Below are 16,278 nucleotides of genomic sequence, written 5' to 3' on the forward strand. Positions count from 1 at the left end.
ATCCAATTTCAGAGCAGAATTAAACTGTTGAAACTCCCTGTGCTCTCACAAAATGATTGATAGTACAAAATTTGAGTAAGGAGGATAGATTATTTGAAAGGAGCTGGATTAATGTTGGCTTTTGAATGACAGCATGATAACACCTTTTGGGAAATATTGAAGCCTTAACTTCAGAGGGAAGTTTCTCCCCTAAAATATAATAACTTATTAACTTGCAAATTAAGTTTTCAATTATAGTATGTACACTTAGTATGCAAGACAGTTAGACCACCAGCTCTCTCCATGAAATTGACACTGCAGGTGAATTTGGGTAAAAAGCTTTGATCCCTTTTTGGTTTCACTGCCTAAATCCACTTTAGTCAGGTGGAGGAGACAGCTTAAAGAAGGAGTTTTACTGTTTGAGATGTTGAAAACATGTTATAATATATAAAGGGTAAAATTCAGTATAAGAAACGTGGTCTTAACATCTTTTCTACTCCGTGTACATCTGAGATCTGAAAAGCTGTTCCTCAACAGAAACCAATTGCTACTATTTTCTCTCGTCATTGTCATGATCTTCTTCTTCTTCTTCTTCTTCTTCTTCTTCTTCTTCTTCTTCTTCTTCTTCTTCTTCTTCTTCTTCTCCTCATCTTTCTCAGCTCTGGATTGAGGAGAGGATGCCCCTGGCAATGTCACAAGAGCATGGCAACAATCTTCAAACTGTGCAAATGTTGCTGAAGAAGAACCAGGTGAGGGGCTTGTCTGTAGAAAAGAGTTGTGGGTAACTTGTAAATTCTTACTTTTGAAAAAATCTTCTGACATTATTGTCTTGATTAATTGTTCTGATTAAGGTCTAGAAAAATGTCAAAATGTGAAAAATGCCCCTCTTAATTCCCTAAAGCCCCTAGAGATGACTTCTTTAAATGACTAATTTTGTCCCACAAACAGTTCAAAACCCAAAAAGATTCAGTTTACAATATGTATATATATAATTTATGACAAAGGAAAGCATAAAAAAATGGAACAAGAGATGTCTGGCAATGTTTCACTATTTTTGCTTGAAAAATGACAAACCAATGTGCAGTAAACTCATTTTCAAAAGCCAGTCAACATAGTATCCACTACTTATACTGTAAAAGCAAAGAAAACAACGTATCCTCGAATACATTTAGTCTGTTTGTTTCTGTATATGTATCACAAAAGTATAAACGATTGATATGTGAACTTCTTTAAAAAAAAAAAAGCAGTTGAAGAGGTAGTTTACAGCCATTTGGACACCATCATATTGTCTCTAGTGCGTTGCCCTACACTTTACACTGTCTTCTTCTCTGTCTGTCAGACGTTGCAGAGGGAGATCGAGGGCCACCAGCCTCGCGTCGATGAAGTGCTAGAGCGAGGAAGGAGGATGGCGGCGGCTGCCAGCGCAGAGGGCAGACCGGAGGCGGAGCGAATCACGGACCAGCTGAAGGAGTTGGAGGAGGCGTGGGCCCGGCTGAACGACGAGATGGCCAAGCGCAGGGAGAGGCTGAGCGGCTCCAGTTTGGCCCAGCATTACTACAACGACGCGGACGAGGCTGAAGCTTGGATAGGGGAGCAGGAGCTTTACATGATCGCGGATGAAAAGGCCAAGGTGAGGAGCAGAGCACGTGACAGACAAAGAATTAATCAGGAAAGTGACTGTAAATGTCTGAAACAGATCTCATTATCTAAATCAAAACAAAGCATCATCATGTTGTACAAATAATAAAATAAATCACTGCATACACTAACATGATTACAGGGTTTTCTTCAATTAACTCGACACACTTTTTTATAAGTGGCACCCTCTATTAAGAGCTCATTTGGAGTATTTTGTTTTGCTTTGATGTGTAGTCTCCTCTCCCTTTTTTCCGCATAATTTCATAACTGTTTTTCTTTTGCCTCCTCCTCTTTCATCCTCTCCAGGATGAGCAGAGTGCCATGCTGATGCTGAAGCGTCACATGATCCTTAAGCAAGCCGTGGATGACTATGCTGACTCCATTCAGAGGCTGGCTGACCGTGCCCAAAAAATGTTAGCCGAGGACCATCCTGATGGGTTTGTGCTTTGATCATTTGATGTAAACACTGACAAAATGACATCTGAGGATGCTAATTCACTCATGTTGTCCCAGTCAGTTGTGGTTTAGGGCGATAAGAGACACAAGCTTGTAAAGTGTGATAATTCCTGTATCCTAATCACACGCTTCATCAAGAGCAAACCTAAATCCAATCTCTTTGCCATTTTCTCCGTCCTCCCTGTATCTCGTTTCCTTCCGTCCTCTCCTTTTACTTTGTCTGCAGTGAGGAGATCATCAGGCGACAGGGCCAGGTGGATAAGCAGTACGCAGGGCTGAAGGAGCTGGCGGAGGACCGCAGGAAGAAGCTGGACCATACCTACCACCACTTCCTGCTGAGCCGAGAGGTGGAGGACCTGGAACACTGGATTGCAGAGAGAGACGTGGTGGCGTCCTCTCAGGAGATGGGCCAGGACCTGGACCACGTCACGGTATTATTCACAAAAACTGAGAAAACATTATAGCACATACAGAGAGAGAAACCAAGGGAGACACTGGCCACTTAATTAAATTCTCTAGGACTTACTTTGCACCAACAGGCAAAAAACTTGAGAGCTCATATTTCAGCTTTTTATCATCTCAAAACTATAACAAAAGTGTGACCATTTCTCACTCTGAGCGACACAGGGAGATGGATGCTTCTATATCATATATATGATATATATCATCAGGATTTGATCTATTTAACAGTTTTTTTTAAATTTTATTTTCATCATTTTTATTTCTTGTGTGCATTAGTCTCAAACTGTTTTACTGTTTACATTTGTCTTTTTGTCAGCTCTGTAAAGGACTTTGAATTGCAGTGTACCTGTATGAAAGGTGCTATGCTAATAATGTTTGATTGATATAGTAGAGGTGTTTAAATACACATCTAGCTGCATATGGCAGTTTTTTATGTCGCAACCCATTTTATCTCATTTTGGAGCTGTTTTAGATAAGACAGTTATGCTTACTGACTCAAATTTCTACAATAAAGGGAACAGAAAAATAAGTGTCTCAAGAGGATGGTTTTCCTATTTTATGATATCATATTTTGCTTTTATGCTTTTACTTCTTTTAGTGTAAAGTGATCACAGACCATCTGTTTTGATAAACACATGATGTGGGATTTCTTGGTTGGGTATACAAGTCAAATAGTTTTTTCTTCTGCTGCCATATGGGCTCCCAGCTTGCACATTGTTTTGTGCAGCTTTAAAACAAAATGCAATTCCTAATTCCATACAAAAAATACACATTTTTAATTTTGTTGTACCTGTAATTTTTCAAAAACATATCTGTCTTTGCCCTTCAGCTTCTGAGGGATAAGTTCCGCGAGTTTGCGCGGGAGACGGGGATGGTGGGTCAGGAGCGAGTGGACATGGTCAACGAGACGATAGACGAGCTGATCGAAGCCGGCCACACCGAGGCAGCCGCCATGGCAGAGTGGAAGGACACCATCAATGAGAGCTGGGCTGATCTGCTGGAGCTCATCGACACTCGCGCTCAGCTCCTCACTACATCTTATGAACTGCTCAAGTAAGGAAAACAGTATTGATGCACCAGACCATGAGCCGAAAGACGGCCTGTAAATTTGGAATCATGCCATTAAGATTTTATGTCTAATCCTGCAATCACATAAACTGTCCAAACAAGTGAGAATGATATTGATATCTGGAGCAATTAATGATATAAAAACCATAAAAACACCTGGATACAATAACACTGTCCACTTAAACATGACAACTTTACGTTAATTATATTAGCCACAAAGATACATTTGATGATAATACACACAGAGCCAAAGCGACTGAGAGAACAATCCCTTTTGTTTTAAGGTACTTTGACGATGGGAAGGAGCTAGTGGTTCAGATCCACGAAAAGCAGAAAGAGCTGCCCGAAGATGTGGGAGAGGACTTTAGTAAAGCCGAGTCCTTCCACAGAATGCATGCCGCCTTTGAGAGAGACATCACCGCTCTAGGAAAACAGGTACAACACAGGGGATCAGCCCTTTTACACAGCAGGCAGCAGTCAAGAGGCACCCTTTGATGATTCATATCTAGAGGGAGGAGATAGTGCTGCAATATTTGGGCAACTGTGAATGGTTTTTTCAAAGGGTAAAAAGCCATAAATGGTGGTCTAGCGGGGAGATTTTTACATTGGTTTCAACCTCTTAATCCCATTGCTCAGGGATGAACAACCGATTGATAAAATTTAGGTAAATTAAGCTGTAGTAATCAATACTTTTATTTAAAAAAATATGTGAAAATAATATATGTAATAGGTAACATACCCACTTTTTTATTTTTCTGATTTACTTCAATGATTTGACTTGTGATTCTCCTTCTTCCAGGTTCAACAGTTCCAGGAGACTGCTTCACGGCTTCATGCCCAGTATGCAGGGGGCCAAGCGGAGTCCATCCAGGCCACAGAGCAAGAGGTGGTGGAAGCCTGGAAGGGCCTGCTGGACGCCTGCGACGGCCGCAGGGCGCAACTGGTGGACACAGCTGAGAAGTTCCGCTTTTTCACCATGGTACGAGACCTGATGGCCTGGATGGAGAGCATCATCCAGCAAATAGAGACTCAGGAGAAACCCAGGTGAACACAGCCCGGACAAGGACTTCACAGTTTGATTGCTGCTAATTCCAAACACCAAGGGGATGCAACTGACATCGGATTCAGACATTAATAATTTGTGGGGAAAGACGAATAAAAAAAAGTTAAATCAATTTTTACAGGGAGTATTTCTGTATGTATATACATATTTTTATTTTATTTTGTGATGATAGGTGGAAACAGAAAACAATGTGTTTACTGAGTAATAAGATGTAAGCTCAAACAAATGAATTAATACAACAAAAATGTCAAATTATCAACATTGATTTCTGCCATTTCCAAAGACTGTTTATTAGACAGATTTATATTTTGAGTTGTAGTATATTATCTCTTTATCTTACTAGCAGAATGTATATTGTACAACTGCAGTTTTTATGTACTACTTATAGACACTGTAAACATGCCAGAGCATGGGCGTTACTGCTGCAGTTCCAGTCCATACCAATAGAGGTAGATAAACGTCATGTATCCCTGTTCACTAAATATCCTTCCTTCTGCATTAGGGATGTCTCATCCGTGGAGCTCCTGCAGAAGTATCACCAGGGGATCCGCTCAGAGATTGAGGCCAGGGGAGCAAAATTCACTGACTGCATAGACCTCGGCAAAGCCCTGCTGACACGCAAGCACCGAGACTCTGCTGAGGTAAGGCTTCGGCAGCAAAGACAGCCTCTTTTCATCCTCAGCTGGGCCTCAAATTGCTGCTTTCATTAGATTTAATTACTTTTCTGGGAGTGATTGTTCTTGTCTGGCACAATGGAACCAATTGGATTGCCACAAAATAAAAATTTCCACTCATCTTACACTCATCAGGGAGACTATAAAGCAAACACTAATTAGAAATGGAATAGCCAAAAGAATTTAAATGAGCAATTGACCCCGGCCTGAATATAACGTGTGGTTAATTACTTCACAATACTAATTCTTAGAGGATAATAGCCAGCCTTGGGGCTGAGTTGTTTAATAATGCTGATATGTAACTGTGACTTATAACTGCTTGTGTCAGATCAAAGAGAAGCTGGTGCAGCTGATGGAGAAAAGGAAGGAGATGATGTTCAAGTGGGGCGACAGATGGGACTGGCTCAGACTCTGTGAGTAATACCACACTAACCTCCACCCTAAAAACAAATCCTGCACATACATTATTCCTTTTCAAATCTATACCTGCCCAAGGCCAAATGACTGATGTGAATATATGTACGAACCTTTGCACATGAAAGAGCACTGTGGCTTTTGTTCCTCAAAACACTCAGAATCCAATAAGCATCTTTTGTTTTTGTCAGTCTGACACAGTGCCTTCTCTAACACCGGGTGATTCACTATACTTTGGAATTATATATTCACTTTTAAATGTTTCCAATATGCGTCTCTGTTTTATAAACCTCCATAAACAGCATATACAGTCGAGAGAAAATGCTGCGAGATATTTATACGAGATAGACAATATGTAATATTTCTAAATATGTCCTTACTTCCTAAAATGTTCTCCACATCTTAACATGTTGTCACTTTTTTTTAAATATGTCAGTTTCTAAAAACAGCCTCAGTTTATAAAAAAATGCTCTATACTAAAAAAATATTTCCCACTTTTTAAAAATATCTTTACTTTGTAAAAATGTCCTCCCTTTACAAAAATGCTCTTGTTTTCAGAAAATGTCCTTACTTTTCAAAATGTCCACTCTTTCCTAAAAATGTCCTATTTTGTAAAAACTCTTCATACTTTTTAAAATATCTTCACATTTGAATAATTTTGTATTATTGTGTCATGCATACAATAAAATATGCCCAGCCCACACGGGCTTACAAGACACCATTACCTAGGACAAAGGACCAGATGCCAAAGTAACCAAATACCATAAACAAATAAACCTTCTAGTCTTTTTTGCCAAGCTTTAGAAACAAAAGTCGGCAACTTATAAATATTAAATTTTAAACAACCAATCCAATTGGTCATCATCTGTGCACCAGAACATTTCAGGATTTTGGACAGACAATTAACGTAAGTTCGATGTTCTTAACTCATCATAATACGGACAATACAAATAATAACGTGATTTGTTCTCAGCTTCTCCTAGTTCACATAGTTTGCACAACTTTTGATTTATTAATAACCTCCATCTGTAGCACCAGTTCAACAGATTTAACATACTTTGTATGCAATAATCAATATTAACCATGTACAACAAAATACCCAAATTGAAATCATTTAGATGTATACCTAAATTAGATTCCTTAATTCCAAGAGTCAAGTAATTTACATATACTGTAAACACAGTGGGAGAAAGGCTGCGTGGCGTGAGTGTGGCGTTTCTGTTGCGTGTCAGTTGCGTGGCGTTTTCTATGTCTTTGCCCACCAGAAACGTGTCTGATGCGGCGCTGCTGCTGCTAGCCTTGTCTGTACATATGTATGTTTCCCATTGATGAAATGAAATAATAGCATGTTCTTCAACCCTATATACTGATTTGATTACAGCAAAGACAACGTTGGCAGTATTGATGGCAAAATAGGCTACAGAATATTTCGTTCTGTATTGACAGGTGCAATATTTGAAAATCGATAATTATTAGATATATTATTATTTTTTTTAAATTACATTTATATCTGCATTCATGTCAAAACCTAGAGACATATATATGTATTTGTGTCAAAATGACATATAAACATCTTTTCCTATTCTATTTTGCCTGGAAATGCTTCCAACACGCGTGTCGCGTGAAAAATAGGCGTCAGTTCTATTTCTAGCATGAACGCATTTTCGAGCCACGCCTGAGACGTGCATGTAACGTCAGCGTGAAAGCTCTAACCTGTTAACATGGGAGCCGAAATAAAAAGAAACACGCCACGCAACTGACACGCTCACGCCACGCAGCCAGTGTGCAGCCAGCTTAAGGGGTATGAAACCAACCAGTTTGTAGATTATTTACTTCCATACAGAGCAACTATATAATGATTTTAATGCTTTATAAAACCTGCCATCTACTCTGGCTTCTATAAATTTTAGGGCAAGTAAATCTCTCGGAATCCAATCAAAAGCCTTTTTTAAATCAACAAAACAATCAAAAGTAGACATACTTTCTGCAATTCTTGATCTGACAGTAGTCAGTGTGGATATGGTCAATGCAGGCTCGGTTCTTTCTGAATCCATTCAACCAACAGATTTACAGTTTCTAAATATTTAGTCAGCTGAAATTCAAAATACTAGAATATAATTTGTACACTGTACTAAGAAGGCTGATTCCCCTATAATTGAGAGGTACTCTTGGGTCATCCTTAGAGGATATTGGGACACGTTTAATAATGGATTTATACAATGTAGAGGGAATAAGACTATATTTGAAACAAAAATTTAACAAACGGAAAAGCACAAACAAAAGTGATGATGACTTTAACACATCATTAGGAATTCCCTCAGCTTTCCTCAGTTTTGACCTGTCTGTTACAGTTCTCACTTCCTCCAACACAATATCTTGATTCAAAAAGCCATTCGATCAAATAATTGCCAGCATTAATATTCATGAAAACTTGAAGGACATTTTAAAATGGTATTACTGTAAGATAAAAACTACCCTAATGTCTTTGTTTCCTTCAGTGCTGGAGGTGTGTCAGTTTGCTCGGGACGCCTCGGTGGCGGAGGCTTGGCTGATCGCTCAGGAGCCCTACGTATCCAGTAAAGACCTGGGCCACACTGTGGACGAGGTCGAGAAACTCCTTAAGAGGCATGAGGCCTTCGAGAAATCCACCGCCACTTGGGAAGAGCGCTTCTCTGCACTGGAGCGTCTCACTACGGTTTGGACTGAAATATATGAAACATTAATGCATTAATTAAACACTATGGAAAACACTATGGAAAAATCTTACCTGCAGGCTTACACAACAACTTTAAACAAAAAATATTTAGTTCATGTGGGCTGAAGATGATGGCAGTAATGTGTCATATAATGTTACTTAATTAATAATAATATAATAATAATACTAATAATAATAATTATAATAATAATAATAATCATTTTATTTATATAGCACTTTTCAAGCATTAAGCACAAAGTGCTTTCCAGATTAAAAGATTTACAGGATATGAATTGGGAATCAGAAACCCATGTAAGCACCCCTCCCCCACATGACATACAAGAAATAGAACAAGCCGCACTTCATAAAATAGTGAAAGTGCAAGATAGAATGTCAATAACAGAAACGTGTAAGGACATGCATCTAAAACACTAAAATGATAATACAAATCAAGCATAATTTTGAATACATAATGAGAGTAAAATTCAAATAAAATCATAAAAAAGTAGCAAAAAGAGGAAATATGCAGCGTTGCGAGAATGGAAGCGAAGACATAGTTAAGTGTAGGCCATCTTGTAAAAATGAGTTTCAAGGAGGCGATTAAAAGCTGGAGTGGAGTCAGCCAGTCTCACACTGAGAGCAAGGCTGTTCCAAAGCCGAGGGGCCGTAACTGAAAACCCAGTCTGGTTGGTGGACTAGCTAAAAGATTTTGATCAGCTGATCGTACGGGCCTGGCTGGGCTATAAGGGGTTAAAAGCTTTTTAATGTAATCTGAAGCCAGACCATGGGTGGCCTTGTATGTAATTAATACATTTTTTAAATGTATTCTAAACTTAATGGGCAACCAGTGCAGTGATGCTAAGATTGGAGTGATGTGACAGAACCTCCAATACTTAGTTAATAATCTGGCTGCTGAGTTAAAATGCAATTGTGAGACTGAGTGGGAGTTTGAATAGGTAACAAGAGAGTTACAGTAGTCCAGGCATGATGATATAAAAGCGTATATGATTTTTTTCTTTGTCATTGAGAGTGAGCAAGTAATAAAAGCAACTATTGGACTAGGTATTGATTCCAGTTCAATACTGTGTTGCAGCTGGAGTTGTTGGAGCTGAGGAATCAGCAACAGGAGATGGAGCAGTTCATTAAAGAAGAGCAACCATCAGATAAAGACAGCAGGTACACACACTCAAACATACCATGTAGGCATTTATATACTGTACATTAGGGGCTTCTCAAAGTTTTGATTACTGAGTGCCAATTTAGGGAGCCAGCATATGATTAAGGGCCACACAGGAAAAGTGCACACAGAAAACAAAATATATATTCCATGTCAATTTCACATTAAACTGCAGAGTTAACCACCAAAATTGCTAACTTTAGCTAATAGCACTAACGTCAATGACATACCGTAGAATCTGTGACACCTGCGAGGTGACACTAGTTGACATGAAACAGTAGCTTTCATTCCTAACCTGACAGACGCTGGGTGCAGTTTGACACAGTAGCCACGTGGTGTATTAAATGTAAGCCACTGAAAGTGATAGTATTGAAATAGACCATTGATGATTAAAATGTAACATGCATTTAATGTCATATTCAGGGGCCACCCACAATATTTCTGAGGGCTACACTATGTACAATGACGACTACTATGAACAATGTGCAATGACTTTTTTAAATTACTTTTTTATGACATACTATGACATTTTTTATGACATAATATACTATGACTTTTAATGAAATATTACACTGTGACCTTTCTTTACCAATTTTTATGACATAATATACCATAGTATAGTATGTCGAAAAAAAGTGATACAAAAGTCATAGTATAGCATGTCGAAAAAAGCCACAGTATAGTATGTCGAAAAAAGTCATAGTATAGTATGTCGAAAAAGTCATAGTATAGTATAGCATGTCGAAAAAACATCATGAAAAAGTCATAGTATAGCATGTCGAAAAAGCGATTAAAAAAAGCCATAGTGTAGTATGTCGAAAAAAGTCATAGTATAATATGTCGAAAAAGTCATAGTATAGTATGTCCAATAAAAGTGATAAAAAGTCATAGTATAGCATGTGGAAAAAAATCATAGTATAGCATGTCAAAAAAAAGTGATAAGAAGTCATAGTATATCGTAAAAGTCATAGTATAGCACGTCGAAAGAACTTGTTAAAAACGTCATAGTATAGCATATCGAAAAAGTCATAGTATAGTATATCAAAAAAGTCATTGTATAGCATGTCGAAAAAGTCATAGTATAGTATGTCGAAAAAGTCATAGTATAGTATGTCAAAAAAAAGTGATGAAAAGTCATAGTATAGCATGTCGAAAAAATCATAGTATAGTATGTCGAAAAAGGTCATAGTATAGTATGTCAAAAAAGTCATAGTATAACATGTCGAAAAAACTTAATAAAAATGTCATAGTATAGCATGTCGAAAAAATCATAGTATAGTATGTCAAAAAAGGTCATAGTGTAGCATGTTGAAAAAACTTTTAAAAAAAAGTCATAGTATAGCATGTCGAAAAAGTCATAGTATAGTATGTCGAAAAAAGACATAGTATAGCACAGCATGTCAAAAAAACTTCATGAAAAAGTCATGGTATAGCATGTCGAAAAAAGTCAGTATAATATGTCGAAAAAGACATAGTATAGTATGTCGAAAGAACTTATTAAAAACGTAATAGTATAGCATGTTGAAAAAATCATAGTATAGTATGTCGAAAAAGGCCATAGTATAGCATGTTGAAAAAACGTAATAAAAACGTCATAGTGTAGCATGTCGAAAAAGTCATAGTATAGTATGTTGAAAAAGTCATAGTATAGCATGTCGAAAAACGTCATAGTATAGTATGTCGAAAAAGTCATAGCATAGTATGTAAAAAAAACTGATAAGAAGTCATAGTATACCATGTCGAAAAAAGTCATAGTATAGTATGTCGAAAAAGTCATAGTATAGCATAGCATGTCAAAAAAAACGTCATGAAAAAGTCATGGTATAGCATGTCGAAAAAAGCGATTAAAAAAAGCCATAGTGTAGCAGGTCGAAAAAAGTCAGTAAAATATGTCAAAAAAGTCATTGTATAGTATGTCAAAAAAAGTGATAAAAAAGTTATAGTATAGCATGTGTAAAAAAGTCATAGTATTGTATGTCGAAAAAAGTCATTGTATAGAATGTCGAAAAAAGTCATAGTATAGTATGTCGAAAAAACTTAAATAAAAACTGTCATAGTATAGAAAGTTGATAAAGTCATAGTATAGTATTTCGAAAAAGTCATAGTATAGTATGTCCAAAAAAAGTGATAAAAAGTCATAGTATAGCATGTCGAAAAAAAAGTCACAGTATAGCATGTCGAAAAAAGTCATAGTATAGTATGTCCAAAAAAAGTCATAAAAAGTCATAGTATAGCATGTCGAAAAAAGCGATTAAAAAAAGCCATAGTGTAGTATGTCGAATAAGTCATAGTATAATATGTCGAAAAAGTCATACTATAGCATGTCCAAAAAAGTCATTGTATAGGATGTTAAAAAAGTCATAGTATAGTATGTCGAAAAAGTCATAGTATAGCATGTTGAAAAAGTCGTAATATAGCATGTCGAAAAAAGGCATAGTATAGTATGTCGAAAAAACCTAATTAAAACGTGATAGTATAGCATGTCAAAAAAGTCATATTATAGTATGTCAAAAAAGTGATAAGAAGTCATAGTATAGTATATCGAAAAAGTCATAGTATAATTTGTCAAAAAAAAGTGATAAGGAGTCATAGTATAATATATCGAAAAAGTCATAGTATAGTATGTCCAAAAAAATGTAATAAAAACGTCATAGTATAGCATGTCGAAAAAATCATAGTATAATATATCGAAAAAGTCATAGTATAGTATATCGAAAAGGTCATAGTATAGTATGTCCAAAAAAAGTGATAAAAATGTCATAGTATAGCATGTCGAAAAAATTTAATAAAAACGTCATAGTATAGCATGTCGAAAAAACGTCATGAAAAACTCATAGTATAGCATGTCGAAAAAAGCAATTAAAAAAAGCCATAGCATAGTATGTCAAAAAAAGTGATAAGAAGTCATAGTATAGCATATCGAAAAAGTCATAGTATAGCATGTAGAAAAAAAATTATACAAAAGTCATAGTATAGCATGTAGAAAAAAAATTGATACAAAAGTCATAGTATAGCGTGTCGAAAAAACGTAATTAAAAACGTCATAGTATAGCATGTCAAAAAAATTCATAGTATAGCATGTCGAAGAAGTCATAGTATAATATAGCATGTCGAAAAAACGTCATGAAAAAAGTCATCAGAAGTCATAGTATAGCATGTCGAAAAAATGTATTAAAAACGTCATAGTATAGAATGTCGAAAAAGTCATAGTATAGAATGTCGAAAAAGTCATAGTATAAGTATGTTGAAAAAGTCATAGTATAGTATGTCAAAAAAAGTGATAAGAAGTCATAGTATAGCATATTGAAAAAGTCATAGTATAGCATATCGAAAAAGTCATAGTATAGTATGTCGAAAAGGTCATAGTATAGTATGTCCAAAAGAAGTGATAAAAAAAGTCATAGTATAGCATGTCGAAAAAAGTCATAGTATAGCATGTCGAAAAAAGTCATAGTATAGCATGTCGAAAAAAAGCCATAGAAAAAGTCATAGTATAGCATATCAAAAAAAAAGTAATACAAAAAAGTCATAGTACTAGCATGTCGAAAAAAAACGTCATAGTATAGCATGTCGAAAAAACAGTCATAGTATAGTATGTCGAAAAAAAGTCATAGTATATTATGTTGAAAAAAAAGTATAGCATGGAATGTCAAAAAAAGTCATAGTATAGTATGTCGAAAAAAGTGATAAAAAAGTCATAGTATAGAATGTTGAAAAAAAGTCATAGTATAGCATGTCGAAAAAAACTTAAGAAAAAACGTCATAGTATAGCAAGTCGATAAAAGTCATAGTATAGTATGTCGAAAAAAGTTGAAAAAAGTCATAATATGGAATGTCAAAAAAGTCATAGTATAGTATGTCGAAAAAATGTATTAAAAACGTCATAGTATAGAATGTCGAAAAAGTCATAGTATAGAATGTCGAAAAAGTCATAGTATAAGTATGTTGAAAAAGTCATAGTATAGTATGTCAAAAAAAGTGATAAGAAGTCATAGTATAGCATATTGAAAAAGTCATAGTATAGCATATCGAAAAAGTCATAGTATAGCATGTCGAAAAAAGTCATAGTATAGCATGTCGAAAAAAGTCATAGTATAGCATGTCGAAAAAAGTCATAGTATAGCATGTCGAAAAAAGTCATAGTATAGTATTTCGAAAAAAGCCATAGAAAAAGTCATAGTATAGCATATCCAAAAAAGTAATACAAAAAGTCATAGACTAGCATGTCGAAAAACGTCATAGTATAGCATGTCGAAAACAGTCATAGTATAGTATGTCGAAAAAGTCATAGTATATTATGTTGAAAAAATATAGCATGGAATGTCAAAAAAGTCTATAGTATGTCGAAAAAAGTTATAAAAAAGGCATAGTATTGAATGTTGAAAAAGTCATAGTATAGCATGTCGAAAAAACTTAAGAAAAACGTCATAGTATAGCAAGTCGATAAAGTCATAGTTTAGTATGTCGAAAAAGTTGAAAAAAGTATAACATGGAATGTCAAAAAAGTCTATAGTATGTCGAAAAAAGTGATAAAAAAAGTCATAGTATTGTATGTCGAAAATGTTATTGTATAGAATGTCGAAAAAGTCATAGTATGCCGAAAAAAGATCATTTAATCTCTTCCCCCTAGTACAGAATCCGGAACCAGCGTTGGTATTATGTGCCATGAACTACCCTCTAACCCAACTGCTCTACTCTTAAGTCAGTTCTCCTGGTGTATTTGACATCTTTATGTTCACTGCTCGACCTTAAAATTTGTCACACCTTGTGAGGTTTGAACCCACAATTGTTGTGTTCTTAAAACCAGCATTTCCCTTGTGTGACACTGACTACCCTCTACCCCAACTGCTCTACTGTGAAGTCTCTTCTCCTGGTGTATTTGACATCTTCATATTCACTGCTAGACCTTAAAATTCATCATGCCTTTTGAGGTTTGAACCGACGACCGCTATGTTCTTAAACCCAGTATTTGCCTTCTCTGCCACTAACTACCCTCTACCCTATCTGTTCTATCCCTGGTGTTGTTCTCATGGCATATTTGACATCTTCATGTTCACTGTTAGACCTTAAAAATTATTGCGGCTCGTGAGGTTTGAACCCACGATCCTTGAGTTCTTAAAAATAACTTTCATCTTATGTGCCACTATCTACCCTCCACCCCAACTTTTCTACCTTCGGAAATGTTCTCCTGGCGCATTTGACATATTCATGTTCACTGTTAGACCTTTAAATTAATGACACTTTGTGAGAGTTGAAACCACGACCGTTGTGTTCTTAAAACAAGCTTTCACTTTACATGTCACTAACTACCCTCTAACCCAACTTCTCTACCATTGTGACTGTTTATAGAGTAGAGAAGTTGTAAAAAGTCATAGTTATAGTATGTCCAAAAAAAGTGATAAAAAGTCATAGTATTGCATGTCGAAAAAGTCATAGTATAGTATGTCGAAAAAACTTCATGAAAAAGTCATAGTATTGCATGTCGAAAAAAGCGATTAAAAAAAGCCATAGTGTAGAATGTCGAATAATTCATAGTATAATATGTCAAAAAAGTCATAGTATAGTATGTCCAAAAAAAGTGATAAAAAAGTCATAGTATAGCATGTCCAAAAAAGTCATAGTGTAGCATGTCCAAAAAACGTAATAAAAACGTCATAGTATAGCATGTCGAAAAAGTCATAGTATAGTATGTCGAAAAAGTCGTAGTATAGCATGTCGAAAAAAGCAATTAAAAAAAGCCATAGTGTAGTATGTCGAAAAAGTCATAGCATAGTATGTCAAAAAAAGTGATAAGAAGTCATAGTATAGTATATCGAAAAAGTCATAGTATAGCATGTAGAAATAAAATGATACAAAAGTCATAGTATAGCAGGTTCGAAAAAAGTCATAGTATAGCGTGTCGAAAAAAGTCATAGAATAGCATGTCGAAAAAACGTCATGAAAAAGTCATAGTATAGCATGTCGAAAAAAGCGATTAAAAAAAGCCATAGTGTAGTATGTCGAAAAAAGTCATAGTATAATATGTCGAAAAAAAGTCATAGTATAGTATGTCGAAAAAGTCACAGTATATTATGTCAAAAAAAGTCATCAGAAGTCATAGTATAGCATATCGAAAAAGTCATAGTATAGCATGTCGAAAAAACGTATTAAAAAAGTCATAGTATAGTATGTCGAAAAAAATCATAGTATAGTATGTCGGAAAAGTCATAGTACAGTATGTCAAAAAAAAGGGATAAGCAGTCATAGTATAGCATATCGAAAAAGTCATAGTATAGTATATCGAAAAGGTCATAGTATAGTATGTCCAAAAAAAGTGATAAAAAGGTCATAGTATAGCATGTCGAAAAAATTTAATAAAAACGTCATAGTATAGCATGTCGAAAAAAGCAATTAAAAAAAGCCATAGTGTAGTATGTCGAAAAAGTCATAGCATAGTATGTCAAAAAAAGTGATAAGAAGTCATAGTATAGTATATCGAAAAAGTCATAGTATAGCATATAGAAAAAAAATTATACAAAAGTCATAGTATAGCAGGTTCGAAAAAAGTCATAGTATAGCGTGTCGAAAAAACGTAATTAAAAACGTCATAGTATAGCAAGTCGATAAAGTCATAGTATAGTATTTCGAAAAAGTCAAAAAGTGATAAAAAAAA

The 16,278-nt window shown here is 35.5% G+C and overlaps 1 protein-coding gene across 4 annotated transcripts in view; it reads left to right on the forward strand.

The window, feature by feature from the left end:
* Window positions 1-16,278, forward strand: part of sptb (spectrin, beta, erythrocytic) — a 60,012-nt gene that overhangs the window by 35,343 nt on the left and 8,391 nt on the right. For all 4 annotated transcript variants that reach the window (XM_078276920.1, XM_078276921.1, XM_078276919.1 and 1 more), the window contains exons 22-32: window positions 639-728; window positions 1,319-1,609; window positions 1,924-2,054; window positions 2,300-2,504; window positions 3,365-3,588; window positions 3,888-4,038; window positions 4,403-4,647; window positions 5,169-5,307; window positions 5,669-5,753; window positions 8,253-8,449; window positions 9,543-9,625. In XM_078276920.1, the coding sequence (XP_078133046.1) occupies window positions 639-728; window positions 1,319-1,609; window positions 1,924-2,054; window positions 2,300-2,504; window positions 3,365-3,588; window positions 3,888-4,038; window positions 4,403-4,647; window positions 5,169-5,307; window positions 5,669-5,753; window positions 8,253-8,449; window positions 9,543-9,625 (1,841 nt within the window). The remainder of the gene's footprint in view (window positions 1-638; window positions 729-1,318; window positions 1,610-1,923; window positions 2,055-2,299; window positions 2,505-3,364; window positions 3,589-3,887; window positions 4,039-4,402; window positions 4,648-5,168; window positions 5,308-5,668; window positions 5,754-8,252; window positions 8,450-9,542; window positions 9,626-16,278) is intronic.

Source organism: Sander vitreus, chromosome 20 (genome assembly GCF_031162955.1).
Source record: "Sander vitreus isolate 19-12246 chromosome 20, sanVit1, whole genome shotgun sequence".
In the NCBI taxonomy this organism is placed as follows: Eukaryota; Metazoa; Chordata; class Actinopteri; order Perciformes; family Percidae; genus Sander; species Sander vitreus.